The following is a 21030-nucleotide window of genomic DNA, read 5'->3' as shown; positions in this document are numbered from 1 at the left end:
TCGATCCTGCTGCCTACATGATGAGTACCTGGAGAAATTTAGCCTTGCCTGGAACCCGGGAGCTTCTAGATTAGTGGCTGCTTGGCTGAAAACAGGTAAAGCAACGAGGCGATACGTTCTGGAAATTTCTAGTTCTACAATCGAGTGACAATTGATTTATTTTTGAGGGAGAGTGGACATGGATTTATGGATCCAGAGAAAAAACCTGGGATTTTAGAGTGCAAACACACATATGTTCTTGAAGAACAAACAAATGCTCTACCACTAAGATTCACTAGTTATGGTGTGGTACCCAAAATTTAACATATCTGAATGTTATTTACCGGAAATTTAATTTGACTCTCGGTTGCATATGCTCCCTTTAAACATATTTCAAAATGCCAAATCGTTCCGAACAAAAAATTCTGCGTGTGCATCTCCACATTCTATGTGCGGCCGTGAAGTTTTTCTGGCATGTGTAAAAAGACAAAAAAAAATGTCTCGTGAAAAGCATTATTATAGGATTAAATTTTATCTTTTTTACATCGAACACACGAAATGACAGTTTTTCGTGAAACAAGTTTGTGCGCGCCTTTGATGTCCAGATGTATGCGTCACCTTTAAAAAAACATTTCAAAATATGTTAAAATTGTATTTTATTAAAGAGAGCATATGCACCCAAGAGATAAAACACCGCTCCAACACATTTCTCAAAACAAAGCTTAAATCATTCTTCGCAGAAGTTGCAAATAATGACATAACATTTCAAACTTCAGAACTCTAATAAAGCGTGATTGCACCATATGTACACTACACCATCATTCTTCGCAGAAGTTGTGCTTAGCAAGCTTCTACTGTTCCTCCTTTAACTTCAGAGGGCTACATTCGTCTTTCATAGCCATGCCATTTCTGTCTATTCCCGTTTCCGCAAACACTCAAGGACTCTTAACCAAGAGTTGAGAAGTATTACCTCCGTTCCGAAGTACGACTATATAACACGAGTGTCACAGACTGATGAATCTTGTCGATGCCCTATTGATCAACTGGTGAACAGAAAATACAATTGTCAAACCAAGCAGATTAAACTTTCTGTGTCTGTCCATCCGATGGTGCGGTCGTATATATTATGGCTCTTTTTTTCCTAAAGAAGTAGATACCGTCTGCTAGGACACATCTTTAGCAGAGCTTCAAATTTAATACTAATAAAGGTGGAAGGCTATTTAAAACGTACGGTTACTTTCTAACCACTTATCTTTTGTGTTGGACCTCGCTTTACATATGCTCGTGATGTTGTTCACGGAATGATCGTCGACATGCCAGTTAAGTCCTAAGTAGCTACGGGCAGTTGATTGATTGGAGACTTTGTGGTTTTGCTTGCAGGAAGCAACAAAGTTATTTGTACTGTCTGTTGGAGGGCATCTAGCTTACTAGCCCAAAATACTCCGTGCTGAAGTGGTTATTTCTAGAGATGGTCGGGAACTCTTGGCAAAACAATGGGCGACATATGGATATAATAAAACTTTATTGGTATATGGGTTGCGCATATGGATGTAGCTAAGATTTGGAACCAGTTTCAGCTTAAACACATGTAATGATGTTTAGTCAGTATTGGCATTTAATTATTTAACATTTCTGTCTTCATGAATTTCAATACTTTACATTTAAGTTCCCGGAATGTTCATCGGAATATACAAACACAAGGAATCACAGGTTTCACAAATCACAAAAGGAATGACTAACAGTAAATACATTGCAAGGCCAACTAGTTAGCATGGTTGCATTTAAGTTCCCTGAATGTTCATCGTAATATACAAACACAAGGAATTAAAGGTTTCACAAATCACACAAGGAATGACTAACAGTAAATAAATTGCAAGGCCAGCTAGTTACCATGGTTGCATTTAAGTTCCCGCAATGTTCATGGGAATATACAAACACAAGGAATTAAAGGTTTCATAAATCACACAAGGAATAACTAACAGTAAATACATTGCAAGGCCAAACTAGTTACCATGGTAGATAATCTGTCTGAATGCGCTTATTCAGTCAAAAAACAGCTTATAATTTACACTTGCAGAGATAGCTTTGAGGAAAGAGCCTGGTCTCTGTATTGAAAATGTATGATCTGAACAGGGGTATTTCTCACCTAGAAAAACAAAGGCGAGTCCAATGACCTAATTACATTCCTATATTCTTTGCTTTGGAGAAGAAAGAATTTGAGCAGGGGTAATTGCCCAAAAAGAAAGAGCTGTCCGGTGAATAAGCTATCTTTGTGAACTTTCTGGTGTGGCCATATATTATCTTCATTTCCTGTAAAGCATCTACAAGCTGGCGCATGTATTATGTACAACTAAGGCGTGGGAGAGCAACTTTTTCCGTGAAAAGTAACCTAATGGAAAACTTGCGGAGATGTGTAATACTCGCTTTCACTGAAATATGGTCTCAAGTCCTCTTGGCACATGAAATCCAAAGGGAAAGATACAAGATGGCCCCTGACCAACTGCAATCTGTCCATAGGGTCTGTACCTTTGAGATCGCCATCCTGGTAGGTTTCTAGCTTCTCTTGGGCAACACCTAGATCAATTGTCGTGTGGCCAATTTTCTCCTTCCAGTAAGCAATGCTTTGCCGAAACTGGGTCCTGCATTGTCATTGTGTTTCAGAAAATACAAGAATAGGTAGCACCTCATCAGAAATAATGCTGAAATGGAATACAAGCTACTAAATACCTTGAATGGATGAGATCATTCGGAACACAAGAGAATACATCCTGGTAAATCATGGTATTTGTCTGCCAAACATGCTCAATTAATTCAATTGTAGTATATACCATATATAGAAAATATAATTTATTAATGATTGACGATTGAAAACGAAACATCTTCACATAAAATGTGGTACTATCAGATTAGTCATTTTTAAATGGTCCTAGGACAAATTTCAGCAGTGTTACTGGTAAATTGCCAAGGCTAACATTTATGTTACTCTCACCTTGGCAGTGGCCATCCAGATATTTTTGAACGTCGAATCATCCATAGGATCCATAATGTGGCTAACCTGGAAGTAAAAAAGATATTTTGTGAACAACTTAAATAATGCATGTTATTCTCTTGTCTGCTACAATAAAGAGAAGACATCCTCATCGAGCATACTTGTGATATACCAAATTCCCTATCTCATGTCAAACATAAAAAATGCTTCCATAATCCCCCTACAGAAATTCACATTTAAGTTTACAAAACTTTGTCAATGACGGGGTAATTCTGAGAATCTCAAATATATTTCCCATCACCCCATTCTTCTTGTAAACATGAATTTTGGTAAACCACTCTGAAGAGCCTTGGATGGGTAAGTTTTGAGCAAAGGTTTCATGTCTTCAGGACATGGGAAAGTTTTCATGCCAAGACTCTTACTTGCGGTTATTAGATCTTTCTTTCAAAGAAAAGATCAAATGGTTTAAAACTTTACAGTTAGTTCCATTACCCAGAGGCTAGAGTGCTAAATATGCAAGATAAGCTTGCACCGCATAAGCCAAGTCTCCTAGATGGGTCAGGGGTTGAGTCTGTATTGGCACAGATTCAAGGATATGAAACCAAATGCCCTTAAGTTTGGGCTTTGGAAGATGTCCACAGCATGTTCAAATCATGCATGCCACAAACGGCACGTCCAGACCATTTGTTTCTTTGTCACGGATTTACTGCTGCTATGCCTGAACATAGAGGGGCGAGCAGATGTGTTGCCTACAAAAGTGTCAATTCACTGCATCATTTCACCAGATTTACTGTCTGTCCTGGCGCAAAAGTATGTGGGGAGACACATGGGAATAGAGTGGAGTCAACAACGGTTGTTTACCAACATGAGATAGTGGATTTTCTTTGACCAGGTCTTTGACAAGATGGTAGGTGCATTTCAGGCCACATGACGGGCATCAGGCACAGGATAGTTTTGCTCTTATATTCTATGCATACATCATACATGTATTGTATAGGCTTCCTATACTTATTTCTATAAAAACATTTGTACACAAACACCATCAGACGGGCATGTCCTTGTAGTTGTAAGCGTTAGAGAAACAAAGCTCGCAACTTAAACTATCGGGTAGAGCCTAGAAGATTATGAGAGTACACAAGATATACCAGGCGGCACGGACACAAAGATGGCAAACAACATGAAAAATGCACATACTTACTAATCAAAAGTACCTCTGTATTAAGTATATTTCTAATCAAAGGTACTTCTGTATTAAGTATACTTCTAATCAAAAGTACTTCTGTATTATGATAATCGTTACTAAGTTTCTCAACAACATATCTGGAAAATAAATGCTCAAAGGAGCATGTTTGAGACCATGTCAATGGCCCAAGCATTTATTTAGCAGTAACTGATTAAGGGAGCATAGTCCAAACCTCTCCTCGGTGAAGGCCAAGGTGCTCCGCCCAGAGGGAAAGACGTAGGCTAAGGGAGAATTTACCAGCTTCCCAATGTCTTCCATCCATTTTAGAATTAACAACTTCCTTATCTTCAATGACCACAGCAATCTACAAGTAGCAAGAGAAGAAGAAAAAGTGTCATTTTGCCCACTTCTATCACCAAAACATTACTTAATTAAGGGATTTACACATTACTTATTTATAAGTGGTTTATACATTACTTAGTTATAAGTTATTTGCTGTTGACTCGCTACAGTAAGAAAATACTTGCCATGAAAACAAATGTAATAATGAGGATAGAAGTTACACTACATTCAGAGAAAAGATATCCCAGAAACGCATACCTCTGAATCCCTTGATCCAAGCAAGCTTCTATCATTTATGTTAGCTGAGCCAATCACTACAATGCGGTCATCAATGATCATCAACTTGCTGTGCACATAAATCTGCAAGGCAAACCACATTAGATGGGAGGGGCGTCCTTAATTATTTATTAAAAGAAACTTCTGCGACAAACACTAATAAAGCATCATGGCAACTAGCGGTACATTGACATAGGTCTGTGATATCATAAATAAATCTATGAAAGTCAAATGGACATAAGTCACCACCCTGGAGGGAAACTAAACATGCTCCTAAACTCAAAAGATTCACATTACCTGGCTAGTAACCAAGGGACCTCCATCAGATAGCCTACCATGTGCTCTAAGACCATGAAAGGAGATATAATCATGCGCCTTGAGACCAATCACATCATAGAGATTTTGAAGTATTGAGTTAGGGCCTCTACAGATAGTCCGGTACTGCCAATGCATAATTGCCCGTACTGATGCAGCTCCACCATCATCAATGCCTCCCTACCATCAGATTATTTTAGTAAAACAATAACAAAGCAATCCTCATTACTGTAGCAAACAAATACCTGAAAACCCGGTAAAAGGGGTATGACGATGATGGCCTTAAAGCGCTTTTTCTCTCTCTCTGCTCGAATTATACGCCTGTACAATGCTTCCAACACACGGTTTTTAATTGTGTCATCTCCTGAAAGGCCTGATATGAAAAACTGATTCTGCAAAACGCCAACCAAAGGATATTTAAATAATTTGCTGGTAAGTCGCATTATAAGTAATTACAAGCTTCTTTGTAAAAAAACTACTCTCTCCGATCTATAATAAGTGTCAATGATTTAGTACAACTTTAGTACAAAGTTGTAATAAACTATCAACAATTATTATGGATCAGAGGGAGTATTTAATTTCCAGCTCAAAATATACAGAAAAAAAGGTGTTATGTTTGTTTAGTGAAAGAAATTGAATCATTAAAATCACACTAAAGACCATAAATGCAGTGAAATAAGAAAGTAACAAAAACACATGTATATGCTACAATATTGTCTAGTTAAAACTACTAACAGTTAGAATTGCTTTAGATGTTAAAAGTAAAGACAAAGAATGCAGACCTCAATGTATACAAAGTGTTCTGCCTTTTCAATCAGAGAAAAGTAGGCATTGTGGATACTTCCTTCAATCTGAGTGGTTCCAGCTGACCACTGACCAACACTTCTAATAACCTGAGCTAAAACGTAGGTTAATTATAATTAGTGTCTTAGAGAAATGTAATGCAATTGATAGACATAGATCTTTATTACTCAGCGTCAATGAAATAATTGGATATTTACTGCATAGTACCAAAATACTGACCTGACAACGACAAGTTGCCCTCGGACCAACTTGTCCAATGTCAAGTACTGAAGCAACTTGATCTCCTCGCTCCTGCCTCTCCCACCATTTCTTATCCATGTGATGCCTATCTTCTTTCGCTGAATCAAAACGCCTAATAGATGCAGACTCAACAGAACTGAGATTGTCTACAAAACCTCTCATAGGTAAATCCTGACGGGAAGCATCGACTTTTGCCTTCCGGTTGAGTAAAGGCTGCTTGAAGCCTGTTTTGTTTACGTTATCTGCCTGGTCAATTTCAAAGCCAGTTACCGCTAAATCTCCATCAGGCAATGCCTGAGGTTCAAGCTCTTGAGGTAAAAGTAATGGCACGTCCTGATACGATGCACAGGATGCCAGGGAGGCTTTCTTTTTAACCTCAGCATTATCATCATCATTCTGTTTACCCTCAGCCTCACCATTTGTTTCTTTACTTCTTCCCTTGTAATGTGGAATTACCATGTGGTGATGAGGCATCAGCAAAGGAATTGCTTGCTCATTTGGAGCTTTATTCCTCTGAAAAAGTAACAGTAAATTCACAATGATGAAGTAGCCAATCTTTTTCTCTTGAGCAGATCAATAGAGCAAACTAACCTTTGCATAATTCCAGCGCTGAACAAAATGCCTTGCTACATCCCGACAAGGTGGTCCATAAAGAGCACAATGGACGTCATGCCAAGGCATACGGGGATATTTAGTACGGTCCAGTTCATCTTTTGTTGTGTCCTCCCAAGAATTTGGCTCAGATTCCCTTGTAAAAGATGAATTTAGGTAAATTTATTTACGAACAAAGCATGGGGAAGTTGGGAACATCCAAATCTATGATAAACACAAATGATTGAATTGTAGTTACCGAGGGTTGTAGTAGTCCTTCCCTGGCCATATCACAGGGGGCGCATCGTTAACTTTGTGGTCAGGACTATCATAGCGACCAAAGCAAAGATCAAGACCTCCGATATAGCATACTTGATTGTCGACAATCACAATTTTCTCATGATGTGACCTTAAAGTCAATAAAACAGATAATGGTCAAAATTATATAAAGTTCAGATAAACATAGCATTTTTTTTAAAAAAAAAGTGACGTACCACAAGTATACACCACTTGAGAAATGATCAGGATAGCGCAGAACTTTGACATTCTCATGAATGTTAAGTAGCCTGTTTTTACTGTACAAGCTGTTAATTTTCAAGGCAAGAGCAACTTCCTTGTACATTAAAATGTAAATCTGCAAGAAATACACAATCAAATTAACAATTACTAGTTATCGATTTATATCAAGAATCAGATATTACTTCGTGCTAAAAAAGGTGTGTAGTTGACTTCTTAAAAAGTAAACCCTTTGTTTCTTTAAAAGTAACCCTCTTGTAAAAAGATATACTCGTTCCAGACTCCATCTCTAAATATACATGTATTATTAAAATCTCAGTCTCCAAAGCAAGTCTTAAAAGCATATTATGACTTAAAAGCACCCTGACTTTAGTTTCATGTTCAATTAACAGGCACGCATTAAAAAAAACACCGTTGACTGACATACAGGGCATGCACATGAATGGTATTAATGTCAAATATAGTTTAGAACTATCTAAACATGCCTCGAAAAATCCTTTTGCCCTATGTACTGCAACACCTCTTCTGTGCTCTCAACATCAAAGTTATCGGTAGCTCATCAATTACACAGCATGTGCAAAGTGAGAATGAGAATGAACTGAAATCGAACAAGATAGAATGTAATGCAGGAGCCTTTCCTATATACTGTTTTTAGTGTTCTTGTTTGACCTTTTAATAAGGTTAGAATGAACTTTTAAGAAAAGTGAGCCATCTTTAGATGCTTATGATAACTTGTGAAGCAGCATATTTGCCAGAAGTGCATGATAGACATCTACAAGTGGCGAGGATGATAGTTCAAATATCACACACTTCACAAGTCCATCTAACAGATTCTTGGCATTTGTTGGCTAGAAAATGAATACCTGCACACCCTGCTTAGCTCTTGCTTCCAGTAGAGCATCAAGTCTAGATGACCCATGATGTTCGAAGGGGCGTCGGAGATACAATTCTGGGCATAGCCACCAGCCAGTAATAAATATCTGAAAGAATATTTTGAACATTTTAAGACTTACATAAGATGACAGATAATTTCCTGCAAATAACTGTAGAAATACTAAAAAGCAAACCTCAGATTTAGCATGCTCAATCGAGGAGGCAATTGCTTCAAATCCAGCTTGCCCATCTATAAACCACTGTGCCATACTCCCATCTTCCAACAGCCCCCTTGGTGGTGCAAATGATCCAAAACGGTGAGGGTAACACCAGCCTTCCGGAGGTTGTCTAGCAGCATTGATTGCAGTAACCCAATCCTTAACCTTAGAAGAGCTTCTTGTTCGTAATTTAATTGTCCGGCCACCAGATGACACCTTTCTCCAGTGAATAGCACTAACAGATTCAGACTTGACAGAATATAAAAAGAGAAAAGCTAATGCTGAATCAACCATGCACAATCAAGTTGATTGGGAGTTTGTGGTACTTTTTAGGAGCTAATATCCAATGCAATTTAATTCTGAAAGTACTATGTAAAAGAGCTACAAGCTTCTGCAGAGTCTTTATGCGACAATGGCACAATCACATGCTTATCAACTCATCCCATAACAACAAATTATAAGTATATTTTAGTAAATATTTATGGATTTCACAAGGCAGGACTACACAACACAAGAGCCACAAACTGGCCACAACTGGCCATTCCCATATTTTAACTTCTGCAACCGCTTTTAATTTTTTTGGAGCAACTTGCCAAGACATACTTGAGACAACAGAATTATAAACTTGGTAGGTCTGAGATACTGATACATCATGTACTGGTATTTGTAGCCTAGTAAACTTGCTTCTGGTAAAATGTCAAATGTGTTGATTCAAAATTTCTATAAACTCTATAGCAGTAGCAGGCGCACATGTCAAACAAATATGCTAACTTGCCAAGTGAAAGCAGATTATAAAATGGAAACAGTACCTGGAATCCAAAATGCAATGGGTTGCGTTCTTTGATTTCCTTTGCTAGTGAGATTTGACCTTCTCCGTTTATATCCATATGTGGCAATGCATCAAAAATAATGACATCCAAAAGCTTTGGATCAAAAGGATCTTTGAGTAAAGCCAAGAATCCTGGCTTCAGGACAACCCAGACCTATTGAAAAAAAATGTTCAAATTAACAGCTCAGATATAATGATAACAAAATAGCAAACCTCAACAGCAAAAATATCTACTCAGTACCTTTTGCCAGCTGCTCTTGCAACAGTTAAATAATCCACATGAACAACATTTCTCCTTACGGCCCTTTTGAATTTTTGGCAAGTGGCCAACTGAAACATAGTCTTCTTTTAGCTTAGGCCCATATTCAGGCAAAAATGACAAACATGATACTTCCAAAAATTTGCAAACCTGTATTTTTTTGAACGATTTTTAGACTCAGACATAAACTAAGAAGATACAACATGGGATTGGTTGTTCTGACAGGTTTCTTAATGTTCTATAATTTGCTGGAACTGAACGTGGAAAGTATTTGTACCTCCCGTGAGTTGACAATATCCAAGTTTCCAAAAAAATGGTTAAGATATTCTTGCATGGCAACTTTTGCTCGATCCGAAATAGAGTGTTGGCGTCCAAGAGCTGGTCGAATGACGGGCAGAACAGCAATTGAAGGAACATTTCTGCCACAACAGGTTCAATGTCTTGCTTACTGCATGCATGGGATAACATATGGAGACTCAACTGCTCTAAATCAACATTTCAGGTTTTGACAAAGCATCTATACATCAATCACTCGCGCGTCATCAATATATAGAGATGTTTACCTATTTCTGATCGAGCTTTCATCTAGTTGTGAGGGAACATTTACATCGTCCGCTTCATCGTCATCATGTACTACCGGCATATTATCCCCAATTCCCAAATTTTGGAGCCATTCTTTGACCTTCAGTCATAGTATACAAAAATCAACTCAGTACTCCAGGACCGAAGTAGCTTATTTCCAATCATACTGACACTTATCCAAGTGTTAATCAATTCAAAATGACACAGTTCAATTAAAGAAAGGAACAAGGGGTTAGTCACAAATAAGTTATTGAGAGTAAGTAACCATAACTTTCCTTGTCTGGAGTATCATGCTAGAGAATAAAAAATCATATTATAGAACTTGAGAAACAAAACCTGATTAACTGATAAATTTAGCTGTAAAAACAACCTGATAAACTTGTGTATCTGGATCCGCTAAGCATGCAAAACAATGACAAGTTTCAAATTGTTCCTCTCTTCCATAGTTTACAAACACTGTCAGCCCTCAATTCTCTTGATGTGGGAAACGAGCAATAACCTGAACAAACTAATCCATTACTCTGGACAAATAATGGATGTCCTATCCTCCCTCCTATTTTCAAGCACATAATAATTCCTCTTTCACTTGTTGTTTCTTATTTCATATGGATGCTATCGCAACCTGTTCGAACTAAATACTCAAACGGCTTGAATGAGTGGAGGTCTAGACGCCGAGGCGGAGGTGAAGTTGGCCGGCAATTTTCTATAGCAAGGAACGCCTTGCCAATCCATAGCCGTCACTGAAGGAGGGAGAGGCGGAGGTGGAGAGGCGGCGTGGTTTTCTCCAGCGAGGAATCGAGGTTCTCTGGCGAGAAACGAGCTCTGCCAGCCCATGGCCATCACTGAAGGAGAGAAGCAGAGGGGAAAAGATGGCTGGAGGGGGAACCCTACCAGTGTCCCCTTAGATTCCTAGATCAATAGGAGGCATACATGGGTCTTTCCTGGTGTTTTAATGGACGGGGCAGCCCATACCCGCCTATTCTTCCTTCTTCCTAGCTATTTTTCCCATTTTCATGTCTTGATCAACCAAATACCTCTTATTGCTGCATTCCAAGGCAGCCATTTAGGCGCGCTTAAGCGCCGCTTTAAGCGGACTGGATGCTAGGCGGTGGCAAAACACATGTCTAACACCTAGTGCCTTTTTGAAGGTTGGTTCTCTCGCAGGTGTTTGTGAGGTTGCAATGACAGTGGACTATTTAGCTCTAAACATACTAATACAGTTTGTTACTTTTTTTCATGAGTTTCATACTTTCATTCGTACACTTACAAGTGTCTATTGCCCAAGGTCTATTGTGATCCTACAAAACTCATGCTCTATCCAGTATATATTACACTCTAGTTCTAAAAGATTGACATTAATCATGATGGTGTGACCAACCTGTTCCTGCTTCTCATGGAATTCTTCAAGAAATTCACGTCGCTTCAATGCAAAGTGTAGATAGAGAACCTGTGAAGCTTTCTTAAAAAGCCGCCACCTAAACTGATAGAAGTAGTGAACATTATTCAGTGGACATGTGACAGACATGTAATTAATGGAATAATAACATAAAAAAATGTATTGGGAGGGAATACGTATGACAAGAAAGTATCTATTAACAGGTAACACACTATACATGTGAAGTACCAAGAGATTTTAGCACACATGTTCCATGAGTTATATCTCTTTTGGTAGCTTAGTGTTTGTCTGTGTGTGGATGAACATATGCAGTTATACGTACAGTGTGTCATCTGTTCTACTCCCTCTATCTCAGTTTACAAGGCATGCACGTGTACCTAGGTCGTCAATTTGATCTATATAATATAAATTATATAACATAAAAATTATACCATTAGAAAGTATAAAACCTAAAGTTTCTAATGGTATATTTTTTGTAATTTATATCTTATGTTAAGTTGGTCAAATTGACGACCTAGAGATACGTGTAGGACTAGTAAACTGAAACAGAGGGAGTACTAACTTTGAACTGATTTAGAGTAAATTGCTAATATGCAATGTAGTAATCCAACAACTAATTTAGGATTCATCCATGCTGTATACAAACTGATGCAAATATCAGTTATTTAGCTATGCACGCCCTCCAGTTTATCCATTTATTATCTTCTAGAAAATCAAGTTCTCTGTCTGAAATTTACTGATCTTAGTCAAACAGCTGTGCCGGCACTAAATAATCATCTAAGAATACACCAAAAGGACAAGACTGATCATTTTTGTCCAGGAACTTGAGACCACATACTGGTCGCTGACATGAAACACAAGAAGCTATTGGGTAAACAAAGAAGTTAGCCATACAAATTTGGCACATTCTACGTCATGGATCCTTTATACTAAATAAAATGACAAGTCATATTCAAGAAATCCTATGTGGAAACTCAGTTCATAAAACCAATGCATTCCTAGCTTTTTATAACCCAGTACTTTCAGCATGGTCTAATGAAGGAAACCAGGAAATTTTAGTACGTAGTTTGTGGGTAAGTACTTGTCAGCCCCGCATTTGAATGAGGAAATCAGCTGACAGAATTTCATACTTTGGGGGCATTGTCTTCCAACACTGCACCGTGAAGGTTGAGCACCCCAACCCCGAACTAGTCCTATCTCCAATCAGAGAAAGTCAAAACTCGATTAAAATGCGCTTGTCCCACCCACTTGGTATGCTTGGATTATTGGCCACTAAAACCAACTGAACACGTGAAATTTAACAGCAAGCGCCGTCCAATTAGAGCGGAACGTCTAACTTGACCATGGGTAAAAAAAATTCCCCACCAAAAGCAGGCCAAATTTCGGGCTGATCAGCACCGCATGGCAACCGAATTCGCACGGCTTTCAGGGAATCGGAGCTGAGTTCTGACGCCACGAAATGTTCCGAACCGTATCCAGAAGAAGGGGGGCAGGAGGGTCGGGCGGACCTGCTTGTAGTTGATCTCGATGGTGTAGGAGAGGAGCATGGGGGTGATGTCCCCGGCGTCGGGTCGTGAGACGGAGAAGATGGTGGCGCGCGGGAGCTCCTCGAAGACCCGCGTGGCCTCGGAGAGGCGGAACGACGCCGAGGCCGCCAGGACCTCGGGCCGCCGCGCCGCCGCCGACGACGAGGACGACGCGGCGTCGCCCTCGGGGTCGGGGTCGTGGTCCGGCTGCATCCGCGCGTACCGGTGGCCGTGGCGCTCCGCCGGCAGCCGCTCCACGTTCATGGAGGCTTCGCGGGGAGGGCGGAGCAGCTCGGACGGCCGATCTGGCTGGATTGGCTGTCCTGCCGCCCGCGCGCGCGCGCGCTCGATCGATCGATTCCGGTGGTGGTTCTCCGTCGGGCCGCGGGAATCGCCGGCGGGGGAACGGGGAAAAGGACGTCAAAATTTTCTGCGGTTTGGACTTGGAATTCGGGAGGAAGAGTACAAATTCTAGGAAGGCGACCGGAAGAAGATGGAGGATTGGGGGCGACGGAGAATCACGGGGCGTCGTGTGTGGGGCCGGATTGGGCGAATGCACGCACGGCACGCGTCGATCGTTCACACACTCCGGGAGGAGCATCACGTTCACAAACGTTGGAGACGCGACGCTGGCAAAAGACACAGCAGGTCGGCAATAGACGTGTACTGATATGGACGAAACAATATGAATTTATTTGCATTCCAATGTGACCCAAACTAGGAACTAAAATAGACAAACTAAGTAGGAAATCTATAATCTATAATATCTAAATAGGAGCAACCCACTAAGTTAGGGTGTGTTTGTTAGCCCGGGTGAATCCAGAATTCCCATCCCATCCCATACAAGCTGACCCTAGCTAGGGTGAGCTGAGATTTTCAGCTGTGTTTGGCAGCATGTATCTGCTGAGATAAGATGAGTTGAGATGTTGTTTGGTGGGCTGAGTCTGTTTACCCATGTTGAACTGAGAGTTTGTTTGGTAGAATGCATATTAGTAACATGTGATTACCCTGACTTATGTGAGTAAGATGTGATTACCCTGGCTTGGTGAGATCAGCACACAAACGTTGTCAAATTTCATCCATTACTCATAAATTCAAAACAGGAGCAAGTATGCAACACGAAAATACGTCCATATATTACCAAGGCTCACTTCAGTACATAATTCAACATGTCTGCAACAGCAAAAGCTAACATAGAAAATACATCCAAATATTACCAAGTCTGCATCATATAATATACTAGGCATTACAAAAGATATAGATTTTGATGTTGCATCAACTCACACCATCTCAAACTAGATCCGGATTTTTCGCTATGATACGCTTGAACGAGGCTTCACGAACAGCAGCTTCCATTTTGATGAAATTAAGGCCTTTACCCTTATGCTCCGTCAAATAATCCAAAACAGCCAACCGTTCATCCAAGTCGAAATTGGTAAGGTCCATAACCGTTTTGCACAAATCAGGGTGTGTTTCACTATGGCAAGTGTTATTGATAGCACCAGCAACATCACGCAATGCATCAGACATGTTGGTTACCTGAATTGCATCTTCGTCATGTAAAACCCGCTTCCTCTTTTTACTATTTGTTGAGGCAGAAGGTGAAGGAGTAGTTGCTCCGAGGCCTTGAGCTCCAAAGTCGGAGGGGATTTCTCCTTGCGCAGAACCTTCACCATTGGTTTCTCCACCCTCCAAATCAATAGTTTTTTCTAGACCCTCGACGTCAATGGGTTTCCCCAAAGGCTCATTAGATCCCATTGCAAACCTTCCTGTGGCTAGCTTATTGGCAAAGCAAGCTTCCATGTATTCATAGTTCACAAGTGGTGTGTTTAAAAATTCAGCATCTTTAGGAGTATCCTACATATATCATCAATAAAAATACATTTCAGCACTATAAAAACATAGCACCAACAGATTTCGGCAATGAAACAATGGTTTTTTGGACATACCTGGGTATGTCCCAAGTAATGTTGGTCTTTAAACAAATTTCCAATTATGGAGAATGGCACAAGCTATTACTACTTTAACTTGGGTCTTGTAAGGATGGTATGGCTTATTGTAAACAAATTTCCACCGATTCTTATACGCAGCAAAAGCTCTTTCAACTGTTATCCTTAGAGAAGAGTGTCTCAAGTTGAACAATTCTTTATAGTTTTCAGGATGATTCCCTACACCATACTCCTTCAAGTGGTACCTTGTCCTACGGTATGGTGGAAGGAAACCCGGTCTCACGGCATACCCAGCGTCAACAAGATAGAATTTTCCTACGAAATTCCAACTATTAGGTACATTAAAAACTATTTAAAAATGTGTGGCTGCTTGGTTTAAATTGTTACCTGGAGGTAATGACAACCCATCATCCCTCTCCACAGCATCCGCAAGTATGAGAGCATCATGGGCTGACCCCTCCCAACCAGCAAGTATATAGGTAAATCTTAAATCGAAGTCTACCGCAGCCATAACATTTTGGGTAGTACCATCTTTTCTACCCCTAAAGGCGGCCGAGATATTTGTTGGGACTCTAGCCATGACATGTGTTCCATCAATTGCTCCAATACAATCCTAGTTCATAAATATGTAAGTATGAGTGGAGGGAGGACGAGATGAATATATAGAGTTTTCCAAATAAAAGTAGATTACCTTGAAGTAAGGATTGAAGCGGGCGTTTTCCTGAATTTTAGGGTGTATATTACTGGAGGGGGGACGGATCATCTCACCTCGCAACTCTCCAACAGCATACAACACAGCCTTAAAATACCTACTTATTACTTCAATAGATCTTCTAAAAATCGGTTGAAGAGCTCGAAACCTTGTGTTGTGGCCAACTACCATGAGAAACATGGCTACTTGTTCCTCAATGGAAGTATGAATACTATCTTTCAATAATTCTCTCTCTCTAAACAAATTGCACAAGCGAAAAAAGGGAGCTCTTTTCATTCTAAGCTGATTTGAGCAATTTATGTCGGTAGAATGATAGATATATCTCAAGTTTGATTCCCTAGCTATATCCATATCAATCCTACGACCTAATAACATTGGAGTTTGGTTTCTAGCTCTCCTTGAGATAAAAATCATGTAAGCTCCCAATGCAGCTGCAAGGCCGGCTGCTTGCACGATTAGTTGACGTCGTTTTTTTGCCAAATCATCCATCTAAAGAAACAAAAACAACTCATTTTCACATACTGGAATGAAACAAACAGCACATAGCATGTATTCATCATCATACAATTGCATACAACCTTACCCCTACTGGCTAGGGTCAGCTCATAGCATGTATTCATCATCATAGCATGTATTTTCACATACTGGAATGAAACAAACAGCACATAGCATGTATTCATCATCATACAATTGCATACTGGAATGAAACAAACAGCACATAGCATGTATTCCACAACATTAAAATCTGAACATATCAATGTAATCCACAGTTTTTTTTGCAAAGAAACAGAGGGAGAGAACTACCTCAGATCCCTCGGTTGGAGAAGGGGACGGGGTGGTGCCGGCGGTAGAAGAGAACGGGATGGCTTGCTGCCGGCGGGACGGCTTGCTGCCGGCGGGATGGCTTGCTGCCGGCGGGACGGGCGGTGGTCGACCTGGTCCGGTGGGGCGGCTGGCCGTCGGCGGCGTCAACGACGAGCGGCGGGGCTGCTGGCCGTCGGCGGCGTCAACGAGGAGCGGCGGGGCGGCGGGGCTGCTGGCCGGCGGGGCGTCGAACGAGAAGCAGAGAGGCGGCTGCTGCTCACGACCACGCCCTGGCCCCCATGCTTGCCGGCGGTTGGATTGCAGAGAGGCGGCGTCAAGGAGGAGTGGCGGCTCGGTGGGAGGAAAGGGGAGGAAAAGAACCAGGGCGTGGAAGTTTCCCTAACGCGGGGCCGAGCGGGAGGTCTTTCGCGGACGCGCGCGACGCAATTTTTCGGGTCAACTCGGCCAGGCTCACATGCGAAGCTCGTTTTCTACTTCTCAACCTGGCCAGGCCCGGAGCCATTTTCCGTATGAAGTGGGCTTAGCCCTGTGAGTTCATCCAACCTAACAAACACGGTCTGTGGTGAGAAAAGTGGGATGAGGACAGATTTTCTGAGTTGGCTCAGGCTAACAAACACACCCTTAATTTATCTCAGCATGCAAGCCATCCACTTCAACAAGCATCTTTGACCAATCCCGTCCTTCCATGTCATCATGTTTGCCACACTTTTCTATTTAAAAAGATTGGCAGTTAATTTCTTTTCTAGAGCTATACCAATTTATTTTTTACCGAGAGATGCTTGAAATCATGTGTGGTCTGCTACACTTCATCTTCCTCTTCCTATTTACTGCTCCACTCCCCTTCACATTTTAATGTTCCCTCCGCTCCTATTCTCCCAAAACGCCACCCATCTCATGGCTCAATGCTACCAAGGTGCTTCGTTGCAGCTGATGCTGCTTGTGCTTTCCGTTCTTCCCTGATCGGGTGTGTGCTTTATCATGATGTCTCTATTTGGACCCGCACGGTGTGCTCAAGACCACAGCAGAATCCATCGGTTTATCCTTTGCTGGTTCGTCATTGCACGCATGGTCGAACAACCGGATATCTACCCCAAGGTGCAACGAAAGTGGTTGCTCTAATCTTCTTTTTCCTTTATTTTAGTGATTGACATCTCTGGCTAATGCTCACCTTTTACTGTTGCAGGCAACAAGCCAGAACGTATCTTCTAATTTTTTTTGTAGAGAAGTGGGGTTCTCCATTGCCATGAGGCCAAATAATTAAGAGCTTTCTCCCATGACATATACTGTTATTAATCTAGCAGTTCTTCCGGTTCCATGGTGTGCCTACTCTTTGGTGGAATAAAAAACAGCTAGCCAATTCCTTGAGCTTGCCTTCTTTGACAGTTTTAATGCCCGTCCAAATTGCATGACTTAGGATTTGTCAGCTCTCTTCCATCTCTCCATTTCGGTTCTAGCCTATCAATAATTTATTCAATTATTACAGGTTCTACTGGGATATCTACAACTTGCTTCAAATCCAAATCAGTTCACTTATGGATAGATGACTTGCTCTTTCGACGGAGTGAAAGAGTGCAAAATGGTGATACTTAAGTTCCTGCAGTTTCAATTGTGGTTCGAAATTTCCTGAGATGAGGTGCTCAACCATAAGGAATTTATTGGCATCCCCTTCAATGATCACTTATGGATAGATGACCTGCTCTTTTGACGGAGTGAAAGAGTGCAAAATGGTGATAGGAAAGTCGCAAGTTCCTGCAGTTTCAATTGTGGTTGGAAATTTCCTGAGATGAGCTGCTCAACCATAAGGAATTTATTGGCATCCCCTTCAATGAAGAGTAAACTCTACAAATTCTGCGTTGTTGTACAAATTTCTTCCCAGAGTATAGTTCTGCTTTATGTCAAGATCATGTCAACGTCGAGGAATAGATATACACATTTTTTTGGGGGTGTTTATTTGCCTTGCATTCTGCAGTTCTAGGATTTCATATGTTCTACATGGGGAAGAGCCATTTAAATTATGGCAGAGATGGAGATTGTTAAGCATGGGAGTTGTCATTATGCACATGTTGCATTTCGAAAGTATGTATATTTATGAGGTATGAGTGATGGAGAATTCAGATTGTTAGCATGCACCTACATGCCAACTGAATCCAAGAGAATGAAAAATGATTTGCTTTTTTGCATGGTTAACTTTTGTGGTATAGTGTACCTTCCCCTTAAACAATAGACTGAATTCATGTTTACCTTGAGAGAAAATGCATATTGTAGTTATCAGAAAAAATTAGATAATATTTCAGCTTAGGTATAGAGTATTATTGATCATTTTCTCACTATATCCAACGACCCTACTTCTGTACTGTAAGATAGCAATAGATTTGTGAGAAATTCAATTCGGCACATGGGAGCATATGCTCCTGCTACCGGAAAAACATTTTGAAATGTTAAAAAATTTCGAACAAAAAATTTCTCGCTTACGTATCAACATTTTACGTGCGCACATCAAGTCTTGCGAAAAACCGACATTTGTTGTGACTTGTGTAAAAAAGACAAACAAAACGTCTCGTACACAACCTTTTTTTACAACAAAATTTGTCTTTTTTACATATGATACTCAAAATGTCGGTTTTCTGTTGTAACACCCCAAATTTTAAAACAAAGAGAAAATGAATTTCTTTTTTTCAAAAATGAGAACCAACAAAAACTTTTCTTAAATAGAGGCTATGCTTAGTCCTTATACCTATTACTTGTGTTTTTGCTATGATGAGTGTTATTATGCTTATGTGATAAACCCTAAAACCCTAAAGTGATCAAATGAAGATCACAAACCAAATAAAATTAAAAAAAGGAAATCAAATAAGAAAAACCCTAAACCCTAACCTTCTCAAAAATCATGTAGATCTATTTTGAGAAACCCAAAATAAAAGAAAAGACATATGTGGACTTATAGCCTTAATATGTAAATCTTGAACCCTACCTCTTCTTACTTTGATAAATGGTGGTGAACCATTGCAAAACTTACTAAACCCTAAACCTCACCCCTCTTGTCATCAATCTTTGAAAAAAATAAAATAAAAAGAAAAGATCTTATTTAAGAAAAAGGCATATGCAAGCCTATGACTACTTTTTGGAAAATGATGAGCTTTGCTTTGTCTACCTTGGGTAGATGAATTGAAATACCTCAACACACTCAACAAAGCACCTATCAACCAATTCAAGTGAGAAACAAAATAAAATCCAACATATGCATAGAGGCATATGTGGCACTTAGCTAAATTATCAAATCTTGACCTAGCCACTTCCATTGCCTCAAAATGGTTTGAACCTTTCACCTAACTCAATCTAACACCAAATAAACCTCACTCTTGTCAAAATGAAGCAAAGAAAAATAAAAGAATAAAAGTTAGAAATTCACAAAACCCTCACATATGGCTTATGCCATTTTTATAAATTTTGACCCTAGACCATTTTGGTCTTCAACATTAGTTGAATAATGTTACTAAACACTTATTACAACTTTTGGAATCAAAGAAACACAAATTAAATGATTTTCAAACTCAAATTGTGCTCACATGTGATAATGGTCAAAACTGCCAATTATAGTCTGATCACTACTTTGAGCCTCTCTATTTCAAATTTTTCAAACTAAACCTTGCCAATTCTTTGCACCTCATCCAAGAGCATATCAAGGTGAACACTTTTTTGTAAAGACCACCATGCCAAATTCTTTTTAGATCAAATACTATGCTCCTCCAAAGTTGGAACATTTTATCATATTCAACAATCTCACACTTAGCAATTTTTGCAATATTGTGAATTAGAAATTTCCACCACCACACCTCATTTTCTCTGGTCAAAAACAACTTAAATAAATACCACATTTCCAAATCTTGCCACCTTTTGAATCAAACCAAATTTGGTAAATTACCTCAAATTTCAATTATGGAACAATGCAACACTATTGGAAATAGTGTCCTATCTAACCCTATCCTGCCCCAAATCTCTCCACATTGTTCCCTTGACCATTCTCACCCTAGCCAACCCACAGAAACCCTAGGAGGGCTAGCCAAGCTAGCATGACATGGCCATGCCGGCCATGTCCCTCTCCTTCTTCTCCCCTTCACTCACCACCCTGGCCACCATGTCTTCTGGCTCCACAGCATCCCTCTACACCACCTAGCACCGTTGCTTGTCGAGGAGGACGACGACACTCGCCCGATTTCGCGCGCCCAAATCTGTCGAGCATGCCGCTCGCGTCGCACAGCATGCACGCCACGGCGAGCTCTGGCCACGTGCATAGCCGCCGAAGCAAGCCTCCCCTGGACCCCCCTGCTACGCGTTGAGCTCCGCCACCACGCCAGGATTCCGCAGGACACGCTCCCTGCTCGCGCGAGACGTGTCGCCGACGACCACCTCGCCGGAATCCCGTGATCCTGCCGCCAGCACCTCGCCCTCTCGCGCGCTCGCCAGACCGTCCCCCACCTCGCCGTCTAGCTTCCTAGCATCGCCTGGACGCCGCCTAGCTCGCCCTGCCGTCGCCTAGCCCTATCCCTCGCCGGAGCCACCGCGATGCTGTCGCCCTCGCCACACACCTCACGGCCACCTTGCGCGCTATAAAAGGAGGACGATCCC

The 21030-nt window shown here is 40.8% G+C and overlaps 2 protein-coding genes across 3 annotated transcripts; both read right to left on the bottom strand.

Annotated features, from left to right (window-relative positions):
• Window positions 1–1951: 1951 nt before the first annotated feature.
• LOC127317492 (phospholipase D zeta 1) lies at window positions 1952–13427 on the bottom strand. Of its 2 annotated transcripts, XM_051348051.2 has the most exons (20): window positions 12901–13427; window positions 11375–11476; window positions 9978–10096; window positions 9692–9833; window positions 9397–9564; window positions 9136–9309; window positions 8303–8542; window positions 8099–8215; window positions 7214–7353; window positions 6979–7128; window positions 6720–6876; window positions 6108–6641; window positions 5867–5977; window positions 5330–5476; window positions 5067–5264; window positions 4752–4853; window positions 4384–4515; window positions 2969–3034; window positions 2707–2768; window positions 1952–2618 (listed from the first exon to the last, which is right to left on the bottom strand). In XM_051348051.2, exons 1-20 carry the CDS (start codon window positions 13180–13182, stop codon window positions 2369–2371), a joined length of 3393 nt encoding a protein of 1130 aa, XP_051204011.1. In that variant the 5' UTR covers window positions 13183–13427; the 3' UTR covers window positions 1952–2368. The 2 variants fall into 2 exon arrangements, with proteins under 2 accessions (XP_051204011.1, XP_051204018.1); XM_051348058.1 differs by lacking the exons at window positions 11375–11476; window positions 12901–13427 and having other exon boundaries at window positions 9692–9862.
• Window positions 13428–14208: 781 nt separating this feature from the next.
• Window positions 14209–16068, bottom strand: LOC139833660 (uncharacterized). Its single transcript, XM_071823997.1, has 4 exons — window positions 15559–16068; window positions 15255–15480; window positions 14902–15182; window positions 14209–14775 (listed from the first exon to the last, which is right to left on the bottom strand). Exons 1-4 carry the CDS (start codon window positions 16066–16068, stop codon window positions 14209–14211), a joined length of 1584 nt encoding a protein of 527 aa, XP_071680098.1.
• Window positions 16069–21030: the final 4962 nt, after the last annotated feature.

Source organism: Lolium perenne, chromosome 1 (assembly GCF_019359855.2).
Source record: "Lolium perenne isolate Kyuss_39 chromosome 1, Kyuss_2.0, whole genome shotgun sequence".
Lineage (NCBI taxonomy): Eukaryota > Viridiplantae > Streptophyta > Magnoliopsida > Poales > Poaceae > Lolium > Lolium perenne.
The sequence above is the reverse complement of the archived record's forward strand: the minus strand, read 5'-3'. Positions and strand labels throughout refer to the sequence as shown.